Source organism: Ammospiza caudacuta, chromosome 13, assembly GCF_027887145.1.
Source record: "Ammospiza caudacuta isolate bAmmCau1 chromosome 13, bAmmCau1.pri, whole genome shotgun sequence".
NCBI classification, from domain to species: Eukaryota; Metazoa; Chordata; class Aves; order Passeriformes; family Passerellidae; genus Ammospiza; species Ammospiza caudacuta.
This window is the reverse complement of record NC_080605.1, coordinates 21,246,189-21,272,902: the sequence shown is the minus strand read 5'-3', so window position 1 is coordinate 21,272,902 and position 26,714 is coordinate 21,246,189. Positions and strand designations below refer to the sequence as shown.

General features: G+C 64.7%; 6 protein-coding genes across 6 annotated transcripts in view; 4 read left to right on the top strand and 2 right to left on the bottom strand.

The window, feature by feature from the left end:
• FANCA (FA complementation group A) overlaps positions 1-2,852 on the top strand; it is a 33,257-nt gene extending 30,405 nt beyond the window's left edge. The window contains exons 40-43 of the mRNA XM_058813632.1: positions 256-331; positions 681-822; positions 1,378-1,467; positions 2,681-2,852. Coding sequence (XP_058669615.1) covers positions 256-331; positions 681-822; positions 1,378-1,467; positions 2,681-2,788 — 416 coding nt within the window. The 3' untranslated portion in view covers positions 2,789-2,852. The remainder of the gene's footprint in view (positions 1-255; positions 332-680; positions 823-1,377; positions 1,468-2,680) is intronic.
• Positions 2,853-2,911: 59 nt separating this feature from the next.
• On the bottom strand, positions 2,912-9,886 carry ZNF276 (zinc finger protein 276). The gene is given in 11 exon segments (XM_058813676.1): positions 2,912-3,649; positions 4,386-4,485; positions 4,723-4,840; positions 5,448-5,523; positions 5,598-5,708; positions 6,004-6,084; positions 7,068-7,146; positions 7,979-8,455; positions 9,083-9,135; positions 9,260-9,844; positions 9,846-9,886. Coding segments are annotated over 11 exon segments (2,007 nt in total). The 3' UTR covers positions 2,912-3,363.
• A 1,380-nt stretch (positions 9,887-11,266) lies between these two features.
• VPS9D1 (VPS9 domain containing 1) lies at positions 11,267-15,964 on the top strand. Its single transcript, XM_058813277.1, has 16 exons — positions 11,267-11,383; positions 11,832-11,904; positions 11,989-12,081; positions 12,180-12,342; positions 12,670-12,781; positions 12,897-12,959; positions 13,111-13,163; positions 13,242-13,329; positions 13,445-13,530; positions 13,620-14,071; positions 14,164-14,293; positions 14,372-14,565; positions 14,640-14,721; positions 14,833-14,937; positions 15,315-15,426; positions 15,819-15,964. Exons 1-15 carry the CDS (start codon positions 11,267-11,269, stop codon positions 15,388-15,390), a joined length of 1,887 nt encoding a protein of 628 aa, XP_058669260.1. The 3' UTR covers positions 15,391-15,426; positions 15,819-15,964.
• On the top strand, positions 15,820-17,063 carry SPATA2L (spermatogenesis associated 2 like). The gene is made up of 2 exons (XM_058813357.1): positions 15,820-16,167; positions 16,245-17,063. Exons 1-2 carry the CDS (start codon positions 15,820-15,822, stop codon positions 17,061-17,063), a joined length of 1,167 nt encoding a protein of 388 aa, XP_058669340.1.
• Positions 17,064-17,535: 472 nt separating this feature from the next.
• CDK10 (cyclin dependent kinase 10) lies at positions 17,536-20,856 on the bottom strand. The gene is made up of 14 exons (XM_058813356.1): positions 20,789-20,856; positions 20,440-20,581; positions 20,284-20,356; positions 19,837-19,908; positions 19,642-19,744; positions 19,444-19,525; positions 19,041-19,108; positions 18,854-18,906; positions 18,690-18,759; positions 18,554-18,613; positions 18,343-18,466; positions 18,122-18,261; positions 17,966-18,018; positions 17,536-17,886 (listed from the first exon to the last, which is right to left on the bottom strand). The coding sequence occupies exons 1-14, from the start codon at positions 20,854-20,856 to the stop codon at positions 17,789-17,791; spliced, it is 1,206 nt and encodes a 401-aa protein (XP_058669339.1). The 3' UTR covers positions 17,536-17,788.
• A 16-nt stretch (positions 20,857-20,872) lies between these two features.
• On the top strand, positions 20,873-26,474 carry CHMP1A (charged multivesicular body protein 1A). The gene is made up of 7 exons (XM_058813278.1): positions 20,873-20,926; positions 21,094-21,113; positions 22,189-22,266; positions 23,202-23,348; positions 24,501-24,629; positions 24,707-24,894; positions 25,162-26,474. The coding sequence occupies exons 1-7, from the start codon at positions 20,920-20,922 to the stop codon at positions 25,181-25,183; spliced, it is 591 nt and encodes a 196-aa protein (XP_058669261.1). The 5' UTR covers positions 20,873-20,919; the 3' UTR covers positions 25,184-26,474.
• The last annotated feature ends 240 nt before the right edge of the window (positions 26,475-26,714 follow it).

The following is a 26,714-nucleotide window of genomic DNA, read 5'->3' as shown; positions in this document are numbered from 1 at the left end:
GCTCCTGTCCCAGAGTATGGCAGACCCAGTTGATGGTCAGGAATGCCTGAACTCAGCCTTGTCAGGCAGAAAAAGCCTGAGGGGACAACTTCCCTCTCTTGCTGTCACCCCCCCTGAGCACCACCTGCATTTATTGTGGCCTGGAAGGAAGCTGTGCAGCCCCTGTGCTGCTGCAGGGGCAGGAGGGCTGAGGTGGGGCTCTCTGAAGGTCTCAGTGTCCCTGCTGTCCCCTCAGTGCTCCTCCTGTCCCTGCAGCCCCTGGGATGTTCCACGTCCTGCACAGAGCAGCCTCACAGCGGCACACCCGGCTCCTGCCCCTGGCCTTCTACAGGTACTGACTGACCTGCCGGGCTGGGAGGGGCATGGGGGCATGGCTGGCACCCACAGCAGCTGGCACAGGGGTACCAGCACTGCTGGCCTGCGGGTGAGCACAGTTACCCCTTCCCTGAGGCACAGAGAGCCTCATCAGGCTCGGTGCTGTTTGAGGAGCCCTGTTCCTTTTGCTAAAGAGCTGTGCCAGAGGTGTCCCTTCAGCCCTGTGCTCCAAACACCAGGTTTGGGAGCTGCCTTTGCCTCCTGGGATGCCGTGGCACTCAGGAAGAGCAGCAGCTGTGTGTGCCTGGTGCCTGTGTGTGTGCCACGGCCCCAGAGCTAACAGAGCCCATGTGTGACCCCTCCAGCCTCATCCCCAGCTTCCAGCAGGAGCTGCTTCAGCAGGAGCCCACCTTCCTCAGCGTGGCTCTCCAGATGTACATCCAGCTGCTGCAGCTCTTTGTGGAGGGGCAAGTCCTGCCACAGTCTGATCAAGACCACACTGAGCACGTAAGCAAAGCCTGGACTCTCTTTTCTCCTGTCATACACTCCCTGAGGAGTGGTTTGGGTTGGAAATGACCTTAAACCTCTGCCTGTTCCACCCCCTGCTCTGGGCAGGGACACCTTCCACTGTCCCAGGGTGCTCCAAGTCCCATCCAACCTGGCCTTGGGCACTGCCAGGGATGGGACAGCCACAGCTGCTCAGGGAACCTGGGCCAGGGCCTGCCCACCCTCACAGCCAGGAATTTCTTCCTAATATCCAGTCTAAATCCACCCCTCTCCAGCTCAAAACCTCTTGTATCATGTTCTTCAGCTCTTCCCTGCAGCAGCACTTGCAGCATCTCTCTCGTTCCCACCTTCCCATGCAGAGCAGAGGGAGCTCCTGCAGGTTCCTCCTCCCCTGGGACAGAGAGAACTGCCAGGGCTGCTCCCACACCCCAAACACCCCCTGCCCTCTGAGCTGTGACAGCCTCGGCTGTGGGGTTCTGGCTTCTGCTTCTCTTCTGGAGCAGGGGCTGGGCTGAGGGTGGTGTTCTGCCTCCATTGTCTCTCCCTTGTCTGCAGGATCCCCTGGAGCTGATCTCTGCAGCCCGGCAGTTCCTGCTGGGAGCCATCCCCCAGTGCCCTGCCCGGAGCCTTGGCAACATCCAGCCGGTAGGAGCAGTGCTCCCCTTATCCAGCCGGTAGGAGCAGTGCTCCCCTTATCCAGCCGGTAGGAGCAGTGTTCCCCCTTATCCAGCCGGTAGGAGCACTGCTCCCCCTTATCCAGCCGGTGGGAGCAGTGCTCCCCTTATCCAGCCGGTAGGAGCAGTGCTCCCCCTTATCCAGCCGGTAGGAGCAGTGTTCCCCCTTATCCAGCCGGTAGGAGCAGTGCTCCCCTTATCCAGCCGGTAGGAGCAGTGTTCCCCCTTATCCAGCCGGTAGGAGCAGTGTTCCCCCTTATCCAGCCGGTAGGAGCAGTGCTCCCCTTATCCAGCCGGTAGGAGCAGTGCTCCCCTTATCCTGGCGGTAGGAGCACTGCTCCCCCTTATCCAGCCGGTAGGAGCAGTGCTCCCCTTACCCAGCCGGTAGGAGCAGTGCTCCCCCTTATCCAGCCGGTAGGAGCAGTGCTCCCCTTATCCAGCCGGTAGGAGCAGTGCTCCCCTTATCCAGCCGGTAGGAGCACTGCTCCCCTTATCCTGGCGGTAGGAGCACTGCTCCCCCTTATCCAGCCGGTAGCAGTGCTCCCCTTATCCAGCCGGTGGGAGCAGTGCTCCCCTTATCCAGCCGGTGGGAGCAGTGCTCCCCTTATCCAGCCGGTAGGAGCAGTGCTCCCCTTATCCAGCCGGTAGGAGCAGTGCTCCCCTTATCCAGCCGGTAGGAGCAGTGCTCCCCTTATCCAGCCGGTAGGAGCACTGTTCCCCCTTATCCAGCCGGTAGGAGCACTGCTCTCCTTATCCAGCCGGTAGGAGCAGTGCTCCCCTCTGCTGCCAGTGTGAGCTGGGAGTGCTGCTGCAGCTCCCCGGGCACTGATCCCCTAGCTGTGCCGAGCCCGTGCTGCTCTGACCCACCTGGGGATGCTCTGTGCTTCCCTGTCTCACCCGGGAATGTTCTGTGCTGCTCTGTCTCACCTGGGAGCAGGGGCACACCTCGTGCCCAGCCATGCCATGGCCTCCTCCTCCACCGTTCCCAGCACATCCAGCCCTGCCCTCGTGTGGCCGTTCCCGCTCGGTCCGAGGGAATTGTCAGGCACAGCCACTGCCATGAGTGGAGTTTCCCCCTCCTCTGCCTGTGCTTGGCTGAGAAGGCAGCAAAAGGCCCCGGTGCTGCTGGAACTGGCCTTGGGGAAGCTGGAGCAGCTCTAACCTGGCTCCCTGCCCTTCCCCAGCTCCTCAGCACCTGTGAAGAACTGGATCCCGAGCTGGCAGCCACCCTTCGGCACTTCTGCCGGCCCGCTGTGGACGTGGAGCTGGAGGAGGAGCTGGAACTGTTCTGAGGAATGGACTCAGCCCAACACCTCACCTACACCTGACACAAGGAGCCACCTTTCTCACCTGGGCCATTTTTTTTTCAAATTACTTTGTAAATAATTTATTACAAGCATAACCATGAAGCTCTTGTTACAATAAAAAGTAGGTTACAAATTTTCAGTTTAGACTTGCTTTGGGACTCATAATTATGTTGTTGGTTTGTTTTGTTGGTTTTTTTTTCTTCTTTTCCAAAACAAAACGTCTCCTTGAAGTTGTCCCCCTGGAGCCCCCAGGGGCACCTCTGTGCAGGCAGGGGGCAGTTGTGGCCGACTTGGTTTGCACAAGGTGTGCGTGGGGCCGGGGACAGGGCGGTGCTGCCAGCGTCCCTCCCCGGGGTTGGACACTCTGAGTACAACACTGCTGAGTCAGACGTGAGCACGGCAATCACTGCATGAGAACAAGCCTTTCTGAGCAAGCTGAAGCTAATTCCACCGAGTTCTTTGGGAGACTAAAACGTAGATTAAAAATCTCCGGTGCCGGATTGGCTCCTACGGGGCTGGGCCGGGCTGGGATGGCCCGGGCTGGGATGGCTCCTGTCCCCTCAGGTGGGCTCGGGCTCCGCAGTCACTTCTGGCTTCACCGCCTGGCCCTGCGCAGTCCCTGCGGCAGTGAGGAGCACCAGGGGCTCTGGCTCCAGCGCCTTGCCCTTGTCCTGGGCCTGGGTCAGGGGGTGCACCATGGACATGTGCACGTTGAGGTTGTGCGCCTTCTCGAAGCGCTTCCCGCACTGGTCACAGGCGAACTCCAGCTCGGCCTCGGCTTTGTGCTTGGTCATGTGGTACTTGAGGGAGGCGCGCTGGCGGCACTGGAACCCGCAGATCTCGCACCTGCGGGGCACAGGGGCTCAGCACAGCCTGCTGCCCCCCTCAGCCGGGAGAGCTGGGGCTGGCAATGGACACTGAGCCTGCTGCTGCCTCCCTCAGCCGGGAGAGCTGGGGCTGGCAATGGACACTGAGCCTGCTGCTGCCCCCCTCAGCCGGGAGAGGGGCTGGAGCAGGTGTTGGGAACGGACATTTCACTGAATCACTGAATCTTGGCACAGTTTGGGTGGGAAGGGACCTTAAAGCACATCCCATCCCACCCCCTGCCACTATCCACATCCCCCACACCTTCCACTATCCCAGGCTGCTCCAAACCTCGTCCAACCTGGCCTTGAACACTTCCAGGGATGGGGAGTCCACAGCCTGTGCCAGGGCCTCACCATCCTCACAAGAAAGAGTATCTTTCCAATATCCCATTTAACCCTGCCCTTTGGCAGTGGGAAGCAATTCCCCCTTGTCCTGTTACTCCAGGACTTTGTCGCAAATTCCTCTCCAGTTCTCCTGGAACCCCTTTAGGCCCTGCAAGGGGCTCTAAGGTCTCCCTGGAATCTTCTTCAGCCTGAACCCACCCAGCACTCTGAGCCTTTCCTCACAGCACAGGTGCTCCATGACCCTGCCCTCATTCATTCCATTTAAATGATCCAGGCAGGCTGCTGCCAGCTCCAGGCAGGGTCTGCACCCCAGGATTCCCGTGCCAGAATCAGTGACTGTCCCCTCCATCCCCCCTGGAATCATCACTTACTGCAGGGGCTTCGCTCCCGAGTGCCGCATCTGATGGACCGAGAGGTGTTTGCGTTGCTTGAAGGTCTGCCCACACTCATCACAGATATAGTTCCGTACCTCTGCCACACAAACAGGGAGTCACGGCTCTGCTGAGCTCTGCGATGGAACCGTACCCCGGGATGTGCCCTGCACATCAGCTGCCACGCTCCCTGTGCGAGCCTGAGCCCCTCCCCTGCTCAACGGCTTGTTCCACGTTCACAGGCACACAGGGAGCCCTGTGCCCCCTTCCCCCTGGCCTCAGCACCCCCCAGCAGGGCACCAGGGGGTGTGCGTGCCCTGGCAGCTGTGGGACCCACCTGTGTGGATGAGCTTGACGTGCCGCTGCAGGTACCGGTCGATCATGAACACCTTGTTGCAGCCAGGGTGAGGGCAGGGCCGCTCCCGCACCTCCTCGTGGTGCTCCTTGATGTGCTTCTGCAAAGCAAGGAGAGCTTCTGACAGGGAACAACTGGATCCCCAAACAACACCGAGACCACCACGTGCAAACCCAGGGTTTGCATCCCAACCCTGCCCTGGCATCAGGGGCTGCAGCTGGACACAGTGCAGCCTGTTCCTGCTGGGAGCCGGGGGCAGGCTCCAGGACAGGAGAAACAGGAGAGCCAGAGCCTGGAAAAGGCTCCAGGACAGGAGAAACAGGAGAGCCAGAGCCTGGAAAAAGCTCCAGAACAGGAGAAACAGGAGAGCCAGAGCCTGGAAAAGGCTCCAGGACAGGAGAAACAGGAGGGCCAGAGCCTGGAAAAGGCTCCAGGACAGGAGAAACAGGAGGGTCAGAGCCTGGAAAAGGCTCCAGGACAGGAGAAACAGGAGGGTCAGAGCCTGGAAAAGGCTCCAGGACAGGAGAAACAGGAGGGCCAGAGCCTGGAAAAGGCTCCAGGACTCCCTGCAGGCTGCTTTTAGTGGCTCACTGCCTCCTGCAGAGCAGGGTGGGGAATTAAACCCATCAGGGATCCTCTGCTCAATATAAGTGGCTGCAGAGTGCTGGGAATCACCAGTGTGGGACAGGAGCAGAGCCCGAGCTCACCTTCATGCCATCAGCCCCTCTGTAGACAGCAGTGCAGCCCTGGTAAGGACACTTGTAGATGGTGGGCAGCTCCTCCCTGCAAGCAGAGCTGTGTGAGGTGTTGTGGCAGTGGGGCTGCAGCCCAGCCCAGCCCTGATGGTCCCTCCTTACCGTTCACATTTGATTTTTTTTTTCCAGCCTGGCTTAGGACCCGGCTTCTTCCTTATTTTGGGCTCTTCCGCCTTCTTTGCTTCTTTACTGTCGCTTTTCTTGCCAGAAACCCTCCAAGAAAGAACCAGAACAATGGTTTAAGACTTGATCTTGGTTTTAGACCCACCAAAGTGTCCCCAGCTGTTACACCTGCTGTGACCTGGCAGAGCAGGAGCACACACAGCCCCAGGTACACGAGCCAGGCTGTGGCTGTGCCAGGCTGGGGGTGAGGGCCCAGCCAGTTAAACCCAGTGGGGAGCTTGGGGGCATCTCTGTGACCCCCAGGCAGGAACAGAGCCCTAAGGAAAGGCATGTCAGCCCCACAGGGGTGGGCACCAGCCCCCCACCCACCCTGAGAGCCCCTTACTTCTTCTCGGGGTAAGGCTCGAAGGAGTCGTCTGAGGATTGCACGTTTCTCTTCTCGCTTTCATCGTCGCTCAAGAAGTCCCTGAGAGGGAGAAGCTGCCCTTTACCAAGGTGACCTCGGGCTGACCCTCAGCACCAGCACTTCCCCATTCCCAGCACATCCATCTCCCCCAGGGCACGTGTTCTCCTCCCCGTCCTCTCCCCAGCGCCGGTGAACGCAGCAAGGACCCAAACCAAGTCCTTTTAGGGCTAAATCTCTGCAACAATAATCAAACCACTGTCAGGAGAACAAAAAAAACGGCTGTTACTGAAAGGATCTATTCATGGGTGAGGGATGTGGCTGCTGCTTCCTCTACTGGGAAAAGGAATTTTGTGGAGCAAGAATGTCACATAATTGTCTGGCGCAGGTTAATGAAGCTGTGGGTCATTCTGTATTCCCTCAAATGTAACAGCCACATTTGGACTTTCCTTTTCCCTCCTTTTAGGCCTTAAGCCATACGAGAAGCAATTAATTCCTGAAGACAGGAAATAGGCAATAAATCCTTGCGGCCCTTTTGATGTGACAGCTGACAGGCTCAGCTGACTCTGGAGTCACTCTGCACTTGGCCCTTTAGACTGGTAATGCCTGGATTCCTGTATTTACAGCCCCATTCCAAACCCCTGTGTTGGACTGAGCCAAATCCTCGCTCACAACGGACTGCAGAGCTGCCAGGTCCCTCCCTCTCCCATTTCCCAGTTAAAGCAAACAAGGTGGTTTCTCCATGTACCACACCATGCCTGCATTCCCGCTCCCACTGCTCTCCCACAGCAGCTCCTGCTCCTTCCCCAGCAGAGAGGGGACAAGCAGGGCCAGGATTGCTGGGAGCAACCCACAAACACGGAGCACACGTGTGTGCAAACTCCCCAGAGCACAGGAGGGAGCTCAGAGCCCCCGTGCCATGAGCTCTGAGGTGGCAGAGCCACAGCTCCGAGCCCCTGGTGCTGGTGGAGAAAGAGCTCTCCAGGCTGGGGGTTCCCACTGGCAAAGAAGACATTTAGGCTGTGTTAAACCCACTCTTCTCTCACCCCTCAGAAAGGTCACTGAACTCGTCTTTTACCCGCTCATCCGACGTTGCAGACAGAACCTGCTTCCCACTCAACTGGCCTAGGGAAGGAAGGAAGGAGAACACGGTGGGTTACAAGGAAAAGCAGCAGAGCCCTGGTGGCCGAGGAGGAGCCGACTGCTCTGGCTGCACTCGCGTGGTCACACCATGGGGAACACATGCTCCGTGGCAATCAGTGATTGCTTGAACCAAACTGTCCCCCCTGCCCAGAAACGGCTCTCCCTGAGCTCCACCCTGACCCTGCAGCTCCCAGGAGCAGCTCTTGGTTCCTCCTGTGACACCTGTAACTGAGAGAATTGTCCCCCAGCTGCCATTCTTGTGTCCAGCAGCCAACATCTCCCGTGAGGGCTGGAGCTAAACACAGCCCCACTTCTGGAACTCAAAATGGGTGTTAATTCCTTGCTTGTGTTAGTGGTGTTTGTGGCAGTGCACCCAGCCCAAACCCACTCAGCAGTTTTCCTTTAGGGGCAGAAGGGCCTCCTGGGATTCAGCATCAGCTGCTGCACAGCAGGGAAACCCAGCTTCAGGGTCGAGCCAAAAGAAACATCTGGCAAACAGAGTGTTGAGAGGAACCAGTGACCATTCCATTTCCCCAGGAAGAGCCTGGCAGCAGGGTCTCCCCTCTATCAGAACGGGAACAGCAGGCAGGGACAGGAGTATGACCCTGTGTCCCCGTCCCTTCTGCGTGGCTGAGCATCCTCCACCCCAGTCAGAGGCCAATCTCTGAGCCCTTCCCAGAAGGATCTGCGCTCTCCTTGAGGAACAGCAGTCTCCAAGGAGAGGGCCCAGCCCCTTGTCACTCCCTGGGCCACCTCTCCAGCTCCCTGTCCTTCCCCTGAGGCTGGGACAGAGCTCAGGAAGCAAACCCCTTACCTGTGGCAGTGCTCAGAGGGGAGACAGGCTGCGGCAGGGCCTGCTCCCGGGCGGAGGCGTTGCCGTCCAGCCGCGAGGGAGACGGATCCCTGTCCTGCGTGGGCTCCTTCTCCACGCACCCCGTGCTCCCCGTGCTGGGGGGCTGCTGGCCGGGAGCTGTCCTTGCTGCAGCCTGCTGGGCTCTGGGGGCAGCAACGGCCTCGGCCCCGTTGTCAGTCAGGCGCTGCTGCGCCGGGCCCTTGCCCCAGTCACACCTGAGGGCGGCGGCGGTGTCGAGCGGCGCGGAGCCGCGGTCCGAGCCCGTGTCCATGACGTAGTCGTGGCCGTCGGCGCAGCCCCAGGAGGCGCGGAGCACCCCGCAGTACTCGGAGGAGAGCACGCCGCGCAGCGCCGGCACCGAGGCGCAGCCCCCGGCGTGAGCGTGCGCCCAGCGCACCAGGCTGTGCAGGCACTGCGGGCTGGACGTGATCAGCTCCACTGCCGGGGAGAGGAGGGGCGGCGCGCTCAGGCCTGGGCACACGGGGATGTGGAGCTGCTTCCCCACCCAGGGGTGCCCCACAAGGCAGGTGGGAACCACCCCGTTTCCCTTCCCAAAATTTCATTTCATTCACCGGGGCAGTGCCAACGCCTGCTCCTGATTCCTCACAGAACCACTGAGGATGGAAACAACCCCTGAGATCGCCGAGTCCAACCCATGACCAAACAGCACCCTATCCACCAGAGCACTGAGTCTTTCCTTAAACACCTCCATCCAGTTTTTCCCTAAACACCTCCAGGGACAGTGGCTGCACCACCTCCCTCCATCATTCACAGCTCAAAGGGAATTTCATATTTCCAATTGTCACCAGTGTCCAACACCAGCTGGGACAGGCCTGGCACTGCCACCCAAATCTGCTCTGCCTGCTCTTCGCACCCCCAGGTGAGCCTCTGCCTGTCTGGCCCAGCTCAGGAAGGTGAAGATACCCCTGAGCAGCCAAAGGGAGGAAGGAGAACCTTAACCAGCTGTGTCAAAGCACACCAGAACCCTCACCCTCCCAGACGCCCTACCACCCATCATTCCTCCACTGATGCTGAAGCAGAAAGAAAAAGAGGGTGGGCACTCACCCAGGCAGGAGGCACCTCCTTCCATACCCGGCTGTGCCTGGACGCCGCTGCTCCTGCAAAAACCAGAGGGGCACAGTGGCGTTTGGGGGTTACGGAGGGATCATGGGGCAGCACGGGGCAGAACGGGGGAACACGGAGGAACACGGGGCAGCACGGGAGGCGAGGAAGGCCACGTACTTTCCTTTGGCCTTGGCGTGGCCCGTGGGCGAGGCGTTCACCCTCTGGATGAAGGTGCGGAGCACGCTGCGGCACTTGTAGAACTGGGCATGGCATTTCTTGCAGACGAACTGGGGCAGCGCGGGGTCCTGGCGCACCGCCACGCCCACCAGGCGCTGGAAGTCGGCGAAGAACACCTGGTCCACGCGGCGCTGCTTCTCCGAGCTCTCGCCCAGCACGGGCACCTTGCCGAAGGCGTGGCGCAGGCTCCGCGAGGAGAACTTGCCGTGGCACAGGCGGCAGTAGCCGGTGCTCAGCGCCCGGCCGATTCCTGCCCGGGAGGAGCAAACGCGGCTGCTGAGGGGTGGCACCGAGGCAGCCAAAGGTGCTCCCCTCTCCTCCATCCCAGCTGCCGCCCTAGCCCTGCCTTCAGCAAAGCACGGGAAATCCAGGCAGGAAAAGAAAAGCAGCTGACCCAAAATCAGCCCTTCTGGCCCCACTGCGCCGGTGGCAGAGCCTGCTCTGTGCTGTGGGGTTCCCAGGACTCTGCCAATGCCATCCCTTGGTTCCGGCAGCTCTTCCCGAGTGTTTATCTCCCAGGTATTTTGGCATTGTGTCCCTTGGCCGCCCCAGCGCTGGCTGTCCCATCCCTCAGCTCCCCAGCAGCGCCCTGGCGTGGGGCAGTGTCACCCAGCAGTGTCACCTGCGCCATCCCTGTTCTCTGGGATGATCCCCATCCCTCTGCTGATCCCAGGTGTGATGGGAATCCCGAGCACGGCCTCTCCCAGCCCTGATCCAACCCAGCAACGCTCAGAACCCCGGGGTGGAGCAGGCTCCCAGGACAGCTGGGACAGGGTGGCGGGACAGGGCAGCACCTCCCGGGGGAGAGTCTTGGGTGGCTGAACCCCCCGTTAGAGCGTGCCCCGCGTGCCAGCCACTGTCCCGGGGCAACGCCGGTGTCCCAGCACCCACGGGAGCCGTTGGAGATCTCGCTTATCTCCTGCCCCAGCTGCAGCATACCCGGGTACCGGCCACCCCAAACCCCGAACCAGGATGGCGGGAGGGTCCCAGGCACCCCAAACCGGGATGGCGGGAGGCTCCCAGCCACCCCAAACCCCAAACCGGGATGGCGGGAGGCTCCCAGCCACCCCAAACCCCAAACCGGGATGGCGGGAGGCTCCCAGCCACCCCAAACCGGGATGGCGGGAGGCTCCCAGCCACCCCAAACCCCAAACCGGGATGGCGGGAGGCTCCCAGCCACCCCAAACCGGGATGGCGGGAGGGTCCTAGGCACCCCAAACCCCGAACCGGGATGGCGGGAGGCTCCCAGCCACCCCCAAACCGTGATGGAGGGAGGGTCCCGGTCACGGCCAAACCGGAGCAGGCAGCGGCAGAGCACCCCGAGATAGCGGGAGGAGCCCCCGCTCTCCCTGCCCGTGTGCCGAATTGCTCCTTACCTTGCCGTTACCGGCACCGGGATGTTCCGTGTTTCAGGGGGCAGAAACTCCACACAAACGGGCAAATTCTGACCTGCCGCCCGCTCGGTACCGAGCCCCGGGACGGGGGCTCTGACCCGGCCGTGCGGAGGGAGCCCCGCCACACCGAGCCTCGCCCGTACCCGGTGCTCGCAGCCCGTGCCGGTGGCGGCCGGTCCCGCCGGTGCCCCCGCGGCGGTTCCGGCCCCGGGGAAACGGCTCCGGCCGTGCCCCCGCTCCCCCCGCCCCGGTCCCCGCGCTCGGGCCTCACCTGCCTCCGGTGCGCAGGCGGCGGCCGCGGGGGGCTCGGCGGGCTCGGAGCTGCGGGCGGCCGTGCCGGGGGTCCGGCGGGGCGCGGGGGGGGGCCGGGGGCCGCCCGGGGCCGCCAGGAACCGCCCGCGCCGATCGCGCTTCATCGTCCCCGCCGGGCCCGGCGGCTCCGCCCGCCCGCAGCGCCCCCGCCGGCCGGGGGGACCCGCCGCGCCCGGTCCGTCCCGCCGCGCTCCGGGCGGGCCCGCGGCCCCAGCGCGCCGTTCCGGGCGGCCCCGCGGCCATGGCCGCGCCGGGGGGCGCCGAGGGGCCCGCGCCGGGCCGGGGGGGCCGCGGCCTGCAGGGAGCCATGAGGGCGGCGAGCGGCGCCCTGGGCATGGACAGCGCCGGCCGGACCAGGGTGAGCGCGGGCACGGCCGGGGAGGGACCCCCGGGTTCGGCCGCAGCGCCGGGACTGCACCCCCGGGGCTCCCCCCGCTACCCCGGGCTCAACCCCCACCCCCGGGGCTTCATCTGCGGGTTCTCCTGCATCCCGGGGCTCCTCCTGCATTCCGGGGCTCCCCCCGCATCCTCGGCTTCTCCTGCATCCCTGGGCTTCCCCCGCATCCTTCGGCTTCGTCCCCGGCCTCACCCCCGTCCCCGGGGCAGCACCCCCGGTCTCATCCGGCTCCCTGGGGCTCACCCGCATCTCGGGGCTCCCCCCGCGGCCCTGGACTCACACCCCGCTGCCGGGGCCTCATCCCCGGGCTGCCCTGTACCCCGCTGGGAGCCGGAGCTGCGGTCCCCCGAGGCCGGGGGGGTTCCCGAGCTCCCCTGCCCGGGTCCCTGCTCAGCCCCCGCCTTGGCAGGAGGCGTACGTGGAGTACCTGAAGAGCATCACGCTGATCGCCCAGGCCCTGCAGGAGGAGGCGGCAGGGACAGGTAGGGCAGGACCCCGTGTGCCCCCCGCCGAACCAGGGCGGTGGGTGCAGGTCCTGCAGTGCCCTCAGCACGCCCTCCCCACAGAGAACAGCGAGGGGGTCACCCCTGACACCCCCAAACTGCTGAAGCTGGCGGAGCAGTGCCTGGAGAGGGTGAAATCCATCGCGGCGGCGCTGGGTGAGTGAGGGGTGCGGGTCCCGTTTTGGGGAGCCGGGTGTCCCCGCAGGGCCAGGCCGGTGGTGGGGCACAGCCCGCCTGTCCTGCCCCCTCCCCAGGGAAAGCCCAGGTGAAAGCGGCCGTACAGGAGCGGGGCGGGGGCCCGGCGCCCCTTCCCAGGCACCGCCGTGTCTGCTCGGACGAGGGGGGGAAGCTCTCGCCGTTCCTGCCCCCGGAGATCTTCCAGAAGCTGCAGATCGCCGAGGCACAGAGCGCTCGGAAGTACGGGGGGCTTGGAGCTGGGAGATAGAACATGGGGCAGGGTCACGGGGCTGGGACACAGAGGGGTGGAGGATGGGGGCTGATGTGGGCTGGGATACAGTGCGGGGACGTGGGAGACTCAAACACAGCGAGATGGACATGGGAGTTTCAAACACAGCGGGTAGGACATGGGGGGTTCAAACACGAGGGGTTTGGGACACGGGGTCTGGCAAGAACTGCCACACAAGGACTGGCGGTGGCCCCATGCCTGCCTGCGGGGTCACGAGCAGGATGTGGTCCTGGCACGTGTCCTGTGCCCTATGGCGAGTGCTCAGGCTGTTCCTACAGGGAGCTGACCCCGCTGGAGGAGGCCTCCCTGCAGAACCAGAAGCTGAAGGCGGCCTACGAGGCGCGGGTAGCACGGCTGAACCCAAACCAGGCTGTGCAGAAAACATCCCTGGCAAGTGGGGGCTGGGGAGGAGCTGGGAGCCAGGCAGGGAGAGGGTGCCTGGGGGATCCCCACTGGTGTCCATGAGGTGTGGGTGGATGTCCCCAACTCCCCTCCTGCTCCACAGACGCTGTCCCTGCAGCGGCAGATGATGGAGAACCTGGTGATCGCCAAGGCCCGGGAGGAGACTGTATCCTTCCCTGTGGGATTGCTCCAGGAGCCCCTGCCCTGTCCTGGCTGTCACCCACCCCACGCAGGGTCCCAGCTGGGGGATGGAGGAGGGAGAAGGGCAGTGGGTGAGCACGCTGGTGGCTCTGGGCCCTTAACTGTGCCTGGCCCAGCTGCAGCGCAAGATGGAAGAGCGGCGGCTGCGGCTGCAGGAGGCGGCCAACCGGTGAGTGGGGATGTCACTGCGGGACCCTGAGCTCTGGGGACACCCAGCAGTGCCCTCACTGGCCCGGGCTGTCCCCAGGAGGTTCTCCAGCAACGTGGCACTCACCCCCGAGGAGCAGGAGCAGCGAGCACTCTACGCTGCCATCCTTGAGTATGAGCAGGACCATGTGAGTGTGTGCCAGGGGCTGCTGGCAGGGCTGGAGGCTGTGCCAGGGGGCAGGAGGCTGTGCCATGGGACAGGGTGCTGCACCATTCCCCTGACCAGCCCTGGACACTCCCCAGGACTGGCCAAGGCAGTGGAAGGCACAGCTGAAGCGGAGCCCGGCGGATCTCTCCGTGGTATCAGGGCTCTTCTCCTGCCTCCTGAGGTACTGCAGGGGTGGGCACGGCCCTGCCAGAGTGAGGGGGCTGCGGCTGCTGCCGGTGCCCCCTGCCCATCCCCTCCCTGTGCCCGCAGCTGCCCCGAGCACCCCATCTCGCAGCTGCTGCGGCGGCTGCAGTGCGCGGTGTACGCCCGCCTCTACCCCGCCGTCAGCCGCGGCCCCGCCGACGCCTCCCCTGGCTCTCCCTCGGCCCTGTCCTTCCTGTCGCTGGACGCCGGGGGCTCCTCGCTGCCCGCCGAGCCCGGGGGCCGCCGGCTCCGAGCGTCCCGCAGCCTGCACTGCATGTTCTCAGTGCCCGAGCACGGCCCGGCCGCGCTGCGGCACAGCCACTCCAGCACTCCCCTCGCCGACAGCGGCGCCCCGGGGCCCGCCGAGCCCCCCCGGGAGAGCTCCTTCGAGGACCTGGAGCGGTTCCTGGCGTCCCCCGAGGGCTGGGCCCCCGCAGAGGCCCCGGCCAGCTCCGGGCAGGACGCGGCGCTGCCGGAGCTGCTGAAGGGCGTCGTGAGGGACATCCACAACGCCATCGGTGAGGGACAGCCGAGGGAGCGGGAGCAGGATGGGGGTCCCAGCGTGGGTAGGATGGGGGTCCCAGCGAGCTCTGTGTCTCACCTCTCCCAGACAGGCTGCTGGCTCTCACTCTGCTGGCCTTCGAGGGGCTCGGCACCGCCGCCGGCAAGGACCAGTGCCTGGCCTGCCTGGAGGAGGCTTTCTTCCCCCCGCTGTGGGCCCCGCTCCTGGCCCTCTACAGGTACCACGACCCTCTTTGGGGGTTCTATGACCCACTGACCCCTTCCTGGCCCCCTCCCTGTCACCTCCGTGCCCGCAGGACCGTGCAGCAGCCCCGTGAGGCGGCCCTGGCGCGCAGCATGGAGCGGCACCGGCACGCCGGCCCCGCCGACATGGGGCTGGCCTCGCGCCTCTTCCCGCCCGGGCCCGGCCGCCCCGCGTACGCCTCGGCCGTGCAGGACCTGCGGCTGATGGCGCTGGAGAGCTGTCCCCGCAGGAAGCTCGAGTGCATCGGTGAGCGGCGCTGGGGGCGCGGGGCAGGGGCCCAGGGTGGCGATGGTGGCCCTGACGCCCGCCCTGTGCCACAGTGCGGGCCCTGCGCGGCATCTGCGAGTGTGCCGAGGAGTACTGCGGCTCCCGCGACGGCCGGAGCCTCGCCACGGCCGCCATGTGAGTGCAGGAGCCACGGGGAGTGAGGGACCGGTGTGGGGTCTGTGCCCAGTGCGGTGTTGGGGTGCCGGTCCCTGTGGCCAGCACGGCTGACAGGCCCTATTGTCACAGCGGGGCAGATGACCTGCTGCCCATCCTGTCCTATGTGGTGCTGCAGACCGGGCTGCCCCAGCTGCTGTCCGAGTGTGCGGCCCTGGAGGAGTTCATCCATGAGGGGTACGTGCCAGAGTGCTGGGCATGCAGGCACCCCTGGGCTCAGGAAACCAGCACCCTCCTGGGATGGGGCTGTGAGGGTGGGGAGTGGGTCAGAATAGCAGCAGGGCTGAGGGGCAGTGGGTGTGGTGGTGTCCTGGTCATAGCGGTGCCCTAGCCACGATGGTTCAGTGCCCGTGGTGGTGTCCTGGTCACGGCAGCATCCCAGCCGTGATGCTGCGGTGCCCGTGGTGGTTCTTGGTCATGGCAGTGTCCCAGCCAGGATGGTGCAGTGCCCGTGGTGCGGTTCTGGTCATCCTGGTCACGGCAGTGTCCCAGCCATGATGCTGCGGGGCCTGTGGCGGTGTCCCGGTGGTGACAGTGCGATGGCTGTGGCACAGGTACCTGATCGGGGAGGAGGGGTACTGCCTGACGTCCCTGCAGAGCGCCCTGTCCTACGTGGAGTCGCTGCAGTGAGGAGGGGGCGGCGCGGGACCCCCAGACCCCGGGCAGGTGCTGCGGCCGCTCCGCGGGTCCTCCCGCCCGGCAGGGGGCGCTGTGGCGCGGGCGCGGCCCCGCCCCGGGGCGGAGCTCCAGGCGGCACGTGCGTTCCGGCCCGGTGCGCGCGGAAGGGGAGCGGGGCGGGAGCGGGAGCGCGAGCGGCCGGGAGCGGCAGGTGCGGGAGAACCGAGACGGAACCGGGGCCGGCCGGGAACACTGGGAGCCCTTGGTGGGGGGGGGAACCAGGGCCGGGGAGTGACGCTGGGGGGACTGGGACCAGGGAGGTGCCCGGGAGGCCTCCGGGGAGCGGAGTTCCGCATCCGAGGCTTTGCCGGGGGATCTTCACGGCATCGGGAGGGGGACCCGGGGTGCGGGGGAGGGGTCTCACGCTGCTGTGCCCGCAGGATGTGTGCAGGCTCGGCGCTGCGGCAGGAGCAGCGGCAGGACTTCGGGCAGGAATTGCGGCAGGAGTTCCACCGGGAGTACCGCCGCTCTCTGCAGCGGGAGCTCGGCCCCGCCGGGACCTGCCCCGGCCCCGCCGTGGCGGAGCGGCTGCGGCAGCGGCTGCGGCAGGAGCCGGCGCTGCTGGAGGCGCTGCACGAGGACGCCCTGGCACTGCTGGCCCGGGGGCTGCGGGACCACCCCGACCCCGGGCTGGCGCTGCGAGGCCTGGCCGGCGCCTTCCGGCTGCTGGAGCTGGCGGCCGTCAACCTCTACCTCTTCCCGTGGCGCCGGGAGTTCGGCAGCATCCCGGTGAGGCCCCGAGGTGGCGAAGGGATGGTGTGGGGGGCCCCAGACACCCTCAGCCACGCTCCCCGCTCTCCTTGCAGACCTTCTCCGGCGCCTACGTGCACCTGCTGCGCCCGGCGCTCCCCGAAGCCGACCTGCTGCGGAGCTTGGGCCGGCTGGGCTACGAGCGGCGGGAGCGGCACCGCCTGGCCGTGGGCCGGCTGCCCCCGGGGCCCGCGCTGATCGCCGCTGCTGTCGGCTTCCTGGCCTGCCGCCTGGAGTGCGAGATCCTGGCGGAGCTGGCGCTGCAGCTGCGACGGCCCCGTGCCGAGGAGCTGCTGGAGGCACGGCACCGGGCTGGGAGTGCCAAGGGATGGCTGGAGATGCTGCAGGACCTGGGGACACAGCGCAGGGTGGCTCCCGACTGTGGTGACAGCATGGATCTCTACCAGGAGAGGCCAGACAGCCCTGAAGACAAGGGCAGCAAGGACACAGCCCCCCCAGCGCTGTGGAGGGACCCTCAGGACATGCCCGCGAGGGGCTGGGGCCGCTGCGACAGCACGCTGGGGCCAGAGCCTGTGGGCAGCGCTGATCCGGACACCTCCTCTCACCTGTTCCCGCAGCCGGAGCTGGTGGGGACCGGCACAAGTCCCCAGGTGCTGGGGGAGCCCCTGGATTCCCCCCAGGCCACGCCAGAGCTGCCCTGCTACCAGCTGCACTCGTGCCTGCAGCGGGGCATGCTGCCCTCGTACTGCTGCAGCACCTGCCGGCAGCTGCACGGGGGCGGCTGCGCCCTGGGCCGCGCCTGCCGCAGCCAGCACCGCGGGCAGGAGCTGCACGGGGAGCGGCAGCAGCGCCTGTGGCTGCAGCGCAGCGAGCTGGACATGCTGCTGGCCCGGGGCTCCGTGCCCCACTCCTGACACAGTGCCCAGAGCTGGACATGCTGCTGGCCTGGGGCTCTGTGCCCCACTCCTGACATGGCCCTGCTGCCCAGCACAAGGACCTGGACTCATCAGCCCCCGAGACAGCGGTGCCAGGCCCTGCTCCCGCCCGGGCACTGCTGCTGTAAATTATTCTGTGCATCAGTAAAGTGGCTGCCTCAGCATGGGGTGTTCTGTCCTGGTGAGGGGGAAGCAAGGTGCCTGGTGCAGGGGTGCAGGGATACCTGACAGCACAGCGCCCTGCAGGAGCAGCCCCTGGCTCCCTGAGAGTGGGGAACCAGGATCCTCTTAAAGGGGGACAGAACCTGGAGCATCATGGAGGTATCCTTGTCCCCAGGGTGACACAGAGGAAGGAGAGCAGAGCCACAGCTTCTCCCACTCCTGCTGGCACCAAAGAATCACCTCACTCTACACAATGTTGCCACTGCCAGATGCTTTTATTGATGGCAGAGTCGGGGTTCCCCCCGCAGACAGCACAAACCAGGACCCGCCTGGGACAGGACTGAGCCTGCCAAGCCTGGGCATCCCCGGGCCCCATCTCTCCTCTCTCCTGGCTCTGGGGCCCTGCTGGCCCGGCTGCAGACCAGAGCCTGCCCTGTCCTGCACGGGCAGGTAGATGGAGGAGCCGTCCCCATGGCGCTGGGACTGCTGGGCTGAGGGAATCCTCCTCAGCCAGGACACGTCAGGCTGTTCCAGGGCACAGCTCAGGGCTTGCTGCGCTTGGCCTGGCTCTCCAGGGCCGTGCTGGCCGCCCGCTTGTTCCGGTGGTGTGGGAAGGTGGGCATCAGCTCGGGCTCACAGGCTGTGGGGCACAGACAGGGGTCAGTCAGCGGGGCCAAAGCCCCCCAGCCCTGCCCTGCCCCGGCACGGCGAGTACTCACGCAAGGGCTTCTCCTTGAAGTAGGAGCTCTCCAGGCAGTCCTTGGCCGTGGCCCTGCGAGGACAAGGACAAGTGGCAGGGACCACCCCAGGCTGGGGGACAGCGTGGGACAGGTCCCTGCCCTGCCCTGCCCACCCCACATCCTGCCTGGCTTTACCTTTTCTTGGGGTCATACATGAAGAGGAAGTTGAGCAGTCGCAGCCCAGCCTCCGAGAGCCAGGGGAACCTGTGCTTGAGGTTGTTGTAGGGCTGCTTGCGCAGGGTGTACTGCGTGGCCAGGGGCAGCTTGGAGAAGCCCTGGGGGGAACAAGGTGTGAGGAGGAGCCAGGGCAGCTCCAGGGAGAAGGGACAGGGGGAGAACGGGCAGGGAGCTCTCACCGGCCAGATGTTCTCGTTGGGTGTCCCCAGGAGCTGCACGATCAGGTCGATCTGGTGGATCTCAGAGGTGCCTGGCAGCAGTGGTTTGTGTGCCAGCAGCTCGGCCAGGATGCAGCCAGCAGCCCTGCAGAGCACAGGAGCCCCTGCAGTGATCCCCCTGCAGCGTGCAGCCCTCCCCAGCGACCCCCCTGCAGCCCCCAGCCCCCCTTACCACATGTCAATGCTGGTGGTCTGGGTGGTCATGCCCAGCAGCAGCTCCGGTGCACGGTACCTGCACAGGGGACACTCTGTGTCAGAGCTGGCACCACCTATCCCAGTGGGACACCCACCCTGGCACTGCCACTCACCACAGGGTCACCACTTTGGGGGTCATGGGCTTAGGGGGCATCCCGTAGGTGCGTGCCAGGCCAAAATCAGCTGCAAGAGAGAGTGGCAGTCAGGAGGGAGCCCAGCTCTGAGCTGTGCTCATGGCACAGAGCAGCCAGGGCCCAGTGCAGGTGCCAGCACTCACCTATCTTCACACAGCCCTTGTCGGTCATCAGCAGGTTGGAGACCTTCAGGTCCCTGTGGGAAACAGCAGCTGGAGCTGAGAGATGACACAAAAAATCCAATCCCACCGTTCCATGGCCTCCCTGCCCTGCCGGTGCTCCCAGGACGTGGGAGGTGTCCCCAGACCCCCCTCTCTCCCCCACTCCCACCTGTGGATGATGTAGTTCTCATGGAGGTACTGCAGGCCCCTGAGCACCTGCAGGATGATGCACTTCACCTGGGGACAGAGGACAGGAGCTGTCACCTCTGTGGGAGCAGCACTGAAGGCACAAAGCCACACAGTCCAAACCCACTGGGGTGTCCTGCAGTCCCTCCATCCCTGTGTCCTCCCAGGGGCTTCTGGGTGGGCATTTTCTCTCAGCTCTGTTTCCCTGACAGTTTTGTTCCAGCCCCAAACCCAGCCTGGAAATTCCCTGAAAATCAGCAAAGCCCAGCTCCATCAGAACCCCTGGAATCCCCCAGATCAGGGCCTAGGGAGCCCTTCACAGTGTCCACATGGAATGGCAGCACCCTCCCAGGGGTGCTGGACCCAAATCCTGCCCCAGCCTATACCTGAGCCTCCGAGAAGGGCGTTTGCATGTTCTCCAGGAGACTGGCCAGGTCCTGCTCGCAGTACCCCATCACCAGGAAAATGCTGTGGGACACAAGGCAAGGTGAGAGCCTCCCCCAGCACAGCTCTGGCTGCTGGGGCAGCCCAGGGCTCCAGGGAAGGTTTGGGAGGCACAGGGCGGACAGAAAGGGGACTCTCACCTCTCCAGGTGGTTTCCCACAACCACGTCCTTCAGCTCCACAATGTTGGGGTGCTGGAGCTGCAGGAGCAGGGTGATCTCCCGCAGGCTGCTGATGGGCATTCCTGGGGGAGAGAGGGAGGGAGGGACACGGTGCTGCAGAACGGCCTGGAGGCAGTGCCAGGACAGAGCCAGCCCTGCTCCCCTCCTCCATTACCATCCTTCTCGTTGTCCATCCGCACCTTCTTCAGGGCCACTGTCTCGTTGGTCAGCGTGTCTCGGGCACGGTCTGGGGACAGAACAGGCCGCCTTGGCACCAGGACACACACCTGGCATTGCCCCCACCTCACCTCAGCCCCCCTGCCCAGCCACAGGGGGAACCGTGGGGGCTACAGGTGCCTCCCGACACAAACCGTGCTGGGATTCCACACGGGGAATGGCTTCCCAAGGGCAGGGTGGGCAGGCCCTGGCACAGGCACCCAGAGAAGCTGCAGTGCCCCCGGATCCCTGGCAGTGCCCAAGGCCACGCCGGACACAGCAGCGTGATCTGGTGGAAGACAGCCAGTGGAAAAGCCATCCCTACCCCGGGCAGGGAGCGGAATTAACCCCAAGGGCCCTGCCCGCTCCGCACGGCCGCCCCCAGGGAGGCCCAGCCCGCACTCACACACGATGCCGTACGTGCCCTCTCCGATCCGGTTCAGCTTCTCAAACTCCTTCACGCTGCGGCACCGTCCCAGCTGAAACCAAAAACGGCGTTCAGCCCCGAGGGCTCCTCACGGGAACCCCCCGGCTCCCACACCCCGGGACCCGCCGCACTCACCCGATCGGCCGCCGGGACCTCGAAGAAGCCGTCTCCGCGCAGCCGCCGCAGCCGCAGGGGCTCCAGCTCAGGCTCGGCCGGTGCCGGTGCCGGTTCCGGTCCCGCCTCAGCCGCTGCCATGCCCGCGATGGCGAGTTCCGCTCTGCGCACGCGCGCTATTATCCCGCCTCAGGCCCCGCCCACCAGCAGGCCCCGCCCACACGCGTTTAGGCTTTGGAAACCGTTGATCGAGAGGGACCAATAGCAACCCCGGCCCGGGAAAGCCCCGCCCCATTTAGCCCCGCCTGCCTTTGCCCCGCCCTCAGCCCCGCCCGGCACCGGATTTTTGGCTCCGCCCCCTCCGTCCTACGCCCCAATGCTTCCCGCGGCCCACGTGACATTCCTCGACCCCGCTCTCGCGAGACTCAGCGCGCGCATCCCGGAAGCAGCGGCGGCGTCACCCGGAAGCGGCGGCAGAACCCGGAAGCGGCGGCGGGCAGGATGGACGGTACCGGGGGTTGGGCGGTACCGGCGCCTCGGGGCGGGGCGGGATGGGTGGGCCTGGGGGTGAGGGTTGGAGCCGGGACTGGCGGCCGGGAAGCGTGGGCGGGGTCGCCGGTGACCCGCTGCCGGTACCGGCCCCGTCGCTGAGTCTGTGCTCTCCTTCCTTTCCAGACACGCTCTTCCAGCTGAAGGTGAGAGCAGCGGAGGCCCTTCCCCTCCTTTCCGTCCCGTACTGCTGGTCCCGGGGGAGTCCCGAGCCCGGTTCCGCCCGCTGGCTCGGCCTGACCGGGGCTGGTCCTGCGGGGGCACCGGGACCCGGCCCGAGGGGGTGGGACCCGGCCGGAGGTGCCGCGGGCAGGGGGTCGGGCAGCGTGGCCAGTGAGAGGTGGCAGGGTGGGACAGGTGGGCACTGGCACGGTGGCACAAAGGGGAGCAGCTCCCCGGTGCCCGAGGGTGGGGAGGGATGGGATGGGACGTGGGGCAGGGATTCCTGGCTGGCAGGGTGGGCAGCCCTGGCACAGGTGCCCAGAGAGCTGGGGCTGCCCCTGCATCCCCGGCAGTGCCCAAGGCCGGGCTGGACAGGGCTGGGGGCGGGTGTCCCTGCCGTGGCAGGGTGGGGCTGGACGGGCTCGGGCCGTCCCTCGCTGTCCCTCTCTGTCCCTCACTGTCCCTCGCTGTCCCTCACTGTCCCTCACTGTCCCTCGCTGTCCCTCGCTGTCCCTCTCTGTCCCTCACTGTCCCTCACTGTCCCTCGCTGTCCCTCACTGTCCCTCGCTGTCCCTCTCTGTCCCTCTCTGTCCCTCACTGTCCCTCGCTGTCCCTCGCTGTCCCTCACTGTCCCTCGCTGTCCCTCTCTGTCCCTCTCTGTCCCTCACTGTCCCTCGCTGTCCCTCGCTGTCCCTCACTGTCCCTCGCTGTCCCTCTCTGTCCCTCTCTGTCCCTCACTGTCCCTCGCTGTCCCTCGCTGTCCCTCACTGTCCCTCGCTGTCCCTCTCTGTCCCTCTCTGTCCCTCACTGTCCCTCGCTGTCCCTCGCTGTCCCTCACTGTCCCTCTCTGTCCCTCGCTGTCCCTCACTGTCCCTCGCTGTCCCTCACTGTCCCTCTCTGTCCCTCACTGTCCCTCACTGTCCCTCACTGTCCCTCTCTGTCCCTCACTGTCCCTCACTGTCCCTCTCTGTCCCTCACTGTCCCTCACTGTCCCTCGCTGTCCCTCGCTGTCCCTCACTGTCCCTCACTGTCCCTCACTGTCCCCGCTCTGCCCCGCAGTTCACTGCCAAGCAGCTGGAGAAGCTCTCCAAGAAAGCCGAGAAGGACTCCAAGGCTGAGCAGGCCAAAGTCAAAAAGGTGTGTGGGGCCCATCGTGGCGCTGGAACCCCCTTGTGCCCCAGCGTGGGGCCCACCCTGCCGGTGCTCAGCTCCATGGGCAGCTGCCCTCCCCTCCTGCTGCTGCGGGACCAGGGCAGGGCAGACCCCGCTGGGGAGGGGGATGTGGCCCCTGCAGCCCCACTGGGGGGTTTGGCTGCCTCTGGAGTCATGGCAGAGCCGTGTCCTGCTGGAGCCCAGCCAGCAGGGCTGCTCTGCCCAGGGCTCTCTCTGTGCATGGCACAGCCCAGGGCTCTCTCTGAGGGGTCTCTCTGTGCCTGGCACAGCCCAGGGCTCTCTCTGAGGGGTCTCTCTGTGCATGGCACAGCCCAGGGCTCTCTCTGAGGGGTCTCTCTGTGCCTGGCACAGCCCAGGGCTCTCTCTGAGGGGTCTCTCTGTGCATGGCACAGCCCAGGGCTCTCTCTGAGGGGTCTCTCTGTGCCTGGCACAGCCCAGGGCTCTCTCTGAGGGGTCTCTGTGCCTGGCACAGCCCAGGGCTCTCTCTGAGCAGGCTCTCTGTGCCTGGCACAGCCCAGGGCTCTCTCTGAGCAGGCTCTCTATCCATGGCACAGCCCAGGGCTCTCTCTGAGCAGGCTCTCTGTGCATGGCACAGCCAGGGCTCTCTCTGAGCAGGCTCTCTATCCATGGCACAGCCCAGGGCTCTCTCTGAGCAGGCTCTCTGTGCCTGGCACAGCCAGGGCTCTCTCTGAGCAGGCTCTCTGTGCATGGCACAGCCCAGGGCTCTCTCTGTGCATGGCACAGCCCAGGGCTCTCTCTGAGGGGTCTCTCTGTGCCTGGCACAGCCAGGGCTCTCTCTGAGGGGTCTCTCTATCCATGGCACAGCCCAGGGCTCTCTCTGAGCAGGCTCTCTGTGCCTGGCACAGCCAGGGCTCTCTCTGAGCAGGCTCTCCCTGCAGGCCCTGCAGCAGAAGAACGTGGAGTGTGCCCGTGTCTATGCTGAGAACGCCATCCGCAAGCGCAACGAGGGGCTGAACTGGCTGCGCATGGCGTCGCGCGTGGACGCCGTGGCCTCCAAGGTGCAGACGGCCGTCACCATGAAGGGGGTAAGAGCTCCGGGCTGCCCCAGCCCCGGGGTGCTCACAGGGGCCTCGGCACCAGGGCAGAGACAGGAGCTGACTCTGGTGCTGGAATTGAATACCGGTACGGCCGGGTGGACGGGCCTGTGACGGCGTTCACAGGGGTCAGGGTGAGGGAAGGATCTGACTCCGTGTTTCACAAGACTGATTCATTATTTTATGATAGATATTACATTAAAACTATACTAAAAGAACAGAAGAAAGGATTTCATTAGAAGGCTGGCTAAGAATAGAATAGAAAAGAATGATAACAAAGGCTCTGTCTTGGACTCTGTCTGAGCCAGATGGGCAGTGACTGGACATTAATTAGAAACATCCAACATAGACCAATCAAAGGTCCACCTGTTGCATCCCACAGCAGCAGATAACCATTGTTTACATTTTGTTCCTGAGGCGTCTCAGCTTCTCAGGAGGAAAAATCCTAAGGAAAGAATTTTTCATAAAGATGTCTGTGACACGTTCCTGGGCTCATCCGGCCCTTGCTGCTTGACCAAGGGTGGCAGCTGCAGTGCTTTCACCTCAGAGACACCTTTGGCTGGCTGGGTGTGTGGTGTCTCACCCCACAGACACCTTCTCAGGAGAAAAATCCTGGCAAAGGGATTGTTCAAAAAATATCATAGCTACACATCCCCTTGTGGAGCTTCCCCTCTCTGCCCCCAGCCACCCCCTGGCGCTGTAGGACACAAAACAACGTGAGTGCACACACACACTGCTGCTCTCAAGGTGGAAAAAGGGAGGTTTATTTTCTGATTCTAACATTTATAGATCTCCAAAAGTGACAGTGGATTGGAGGGAGAAAGTTCCACCTCTCCAATGACACTGGGCAAACCAACAGTCCATCAAATTCCTCCTCCTCCATAAGAGAATGCAAAACAATCAGTTATTTACAGAAAGCGTGTGAGAAAGTTTGCTATAAAAATGTAAACATTAGGAAACTTAAAAAATCTTAAAAAATCAGGGTGACAACCCCCAGTGCCCCTGTGTCCCCAAATGACCCCAGCAGGGCTGGTGGTGGTGTCAGACCCCTCAGACAGGTTCATCCTACCTGGGATGGGTCAGGACAGTGCTTGGGTTTATCTGCAGCCCTCAGGGCATCCCTGAGGGAATCTCCTCTTGCAGGTGACGAAGAACATGGCCCAGGTGACCAAGGCTCTGGACAAGGCCCTGAGCTCCATGGACCTGCAGAAGGTGTCGGCAGTGATGGATAAATTCGAGCAGCAAGTGCAGAACCTGGATGTCCACACGTCGGTGAGTGCTGGGCGGGCAGGGTGAGACCCCTGGCAGGGCTGTGTCCGGGCAGGGGGACAGGGCTGTGTCTGTCCCAGGTCATGGAGGACTCCATGAGCTCGGCCACCACGCTGAGCACGCCGCAGGAGCAGGTGGACAGCCTGATCGTGCAGATCGCCGAGGAGAACGGGCTGGAGATCATGGACCAGCTGAGCCAGCTGCCCGAGGGGGCCTCGGCCCTGGGGGAGAGCTCTGTGCGCTCCCAGGAGGACCAGCTGTCCCGCAGGTTGGTGCTGTCCCTGTCCCTGTGCTGCCAGGGTCCTTCCCTGGCCTCAAGGGGAGGAGCTGCCCCTTCCTGGGGCTCTCAGGGGCTCCCTGGCCTTTCCTGGGGCTCCCTGGGGGCTCACAGGGGCTCCCTGGCCTTTCCTGGGGGCTCTCAGGGGCTCCCTGGCCTTTCCTGGGGCTCCCTGGGGGCTCACAGGGGCTCCCTGGCCTTTCCTGGGGCTGCTCCTGCTGCCCTGACCCTGCTCTCCCTGTGCTGCTCTCCCTGCAGGCTGGCTGCCCTGAGGAACTGAGCTCTCCCTGGGGCTGTGGATGGCACTGCTGGAGCAGGACCCCCTCCTGCAGCCCCCCTGCCTCTGGACTGTTCTGGGGGGTGACAGCCCTTCCCTGAGCCTGCTGTGATCCCGGTGGGAATGTGGGAATGCTGTGCTGGATTCTGGGGGGCTTTGTCTGGGGGTGCTGCTGCTGGCAGGGCCCCATGCCCTGTCTGAGGGGAACACTGAGGGGATTGATTGATTGATTGATTGATTGATCTCCCTGCTTAGGGATGCTGCTCCCCAACCCCTCTGGCGTTCCCTGCCCAGGCCTGAGCTGCGGGCTGAGTGCCTCAGGGGCTGCTCGGGAGGAGCAGGAGAGCCTGCAGGGGTCCCCAGTCCCGGCCGGGGCTGGGCAGCTCGGTGCCTTGCAGGAAGGGCGGTGCCAGCGGGTGTCCCCTCCCTCGCTGTCACCATCCCCGTGCCCCGTGCTGCTCCGTGTCCCCCGGCCACAGCCCAGCCCGTACCACGAAGTGCCCTTTGGAGCGCCCTCCCTGCCCAGCCCCGTGCGTGTCGATGCCCACATTCCCCGGGCACTGCCAGCTGGAAATGGTTATCCCGGCCCTGCCTGCACGGTGAGGAGCCGCGGCCAGCGCTGGGGGCTGTGGGGGCTGCAGACACGTCCCCAAATGTCCCCCTGCTGCTGGGTGTGACAGGGAGTGCAGAACCGTCCCGGGACAGCTCTGCTCCATCCCTGTGCCTCGTCCCTCTGTCCCCTCGCTGCTGGCACCGGGCTGGGGCTGCTCTCTCTCCGTGTCCCCTCCCGCTGCTCACCCCTGTCCCTTGTCACCTCCCCGCGCTGCCGGAGCCGATTGTGCCCCTCCCACGGCCCTGCTGGATGGCTGGAAGCTCTCCAGGAAGGAAGCTCCGTTTCCTTTGGGTGTCCCAGCAGGAACTGTCACCTCTGGGGGATGTCGTGGGGCCCCCTGCCCGGCACAAACACTTCCTGCTGCGCTGGTTGTTTTTCCCGAGTTCAGTGGCCTTGGAGCGTGTGGCTGGGGACAGAGCCTTCCTCTCCACCGAGGAGGAGGAGGAGGAGGAGGCAGCTTTGGGCTGCAGCAGAGCACTGGATCTTGTCCCACCTCCCGAGGGGCCGGGTGGGAAGCTGGGGGACCCTGGAGGTTTGTGCCTGGCTCCCTGCAGCCCTGGGGCTCCAGACCTGCCCCTGTCCCTCTCCTGGGCTGTCTCTCTCTGTGGTTTCATTGGTGGGTTTTTTTTTTTAAGCTTGTCTTATTTGCCTTCTTTTTGCCCAAACCGTGTCCATGCCCTTCTGTGGGTTTAAATAAACAATCTCTGAACAGCCCAGTGTGTGTTGGGGGGGTGGATGCACACGGGGTCTGTGGTCCCCCCTGTCTGATCCCCTGTCCTGGGACAGGACCTGGTGCCGGGGGCTGCCCTGGAGCTGAGGGAGAGCAGGGAGGGACTGCTCTCGTTCCCAGGGCCTCTGCCCATCCAGGAGCAGGGAAGGGGCTTGGGGTGTCCACTCTGAGGATTCTGGAGGGCGAGGACA

Excerpts from the sequence above, each read along its gene's own strand:
- CDK10 (XM_058813356.1), bottom strand. The coding sequence starts at position 20,856 with ATGCGCGCGCTGAGTCTCGCGAGAGCGGGGTCGAGGAATGTCACGTGG. Across the intron at positions 18,019-18,121 it reads ATGTATGACCCCAAGAAAAG|GGCCACGGCCAAGGACTGCC; the intron begins GTAAAGCCAGGC and ends TTGTCCTCGCAG. Across the intron at positions 17,887-17,965 it reads CTTCAAGGAGAAGCCCTTGC|CCTGTGAGCCCGAGCTGATG; the intron begins GTGAGTACTCGC and ends TGTGCCCCACAG.
- VPS9D1 (XM_058813277.1), top strand. The coding sequence starts at position 11,267 with ATGGCCGCGCCGGGGGGCGCCGAGGGGCCCGCGCCGGGCCGGGGGGGC. Across the intron at positions 14,566-14,639 it reads CAGGAAGCTCGAGTGCATCG|TGCGGGCCCTGCGCGGCATC; the intron begins GTGAGCGGCGCT and ends CCTGTGCCACAG. Across the intron at positions 14,722-14,832 it reads AGCCTCGCCACGGCCGCCAT|CGGGGCAGATGACCTGCTGC; the intron begins GTGAGTGCAGGA and ends CTATTGTCACAG.
- CHMP1A (XM_058813278.1), top strand. Across the intron at positions 22,267-23,201 it reads AGCAGGCCAAAGTCAAAAAG|GCCCTGCAGCAGAAGAACGT; the intron begins GTGTGTGGGGCC and ends CTCTCCCTGCAG. Across the intron at positions 24,895-25,161 it reads GAGGACCAGCTGTCCCGCAG|GCTGGCTGCCCTGAGGAACT; the intron begins GTTGGTGCTGTC and ends CTCTCCCTGCAG.
- SPATA2L (XM_058813357.1), top strand. The coding sequence starts at position 15,820 with ATGTGTGCAGGCTCGGCGCTGCGGCAGGAGCAGCGGCAGGACTTCGGG. Across the intron at positions 16,168-16,244 it reads GGGAGTTCGGCAGCATCCCG|ACCTTCTCCGGCGCCTACGT; the intron begins GTGAGGCCCCGA and ends CTCTCCTTGCAG.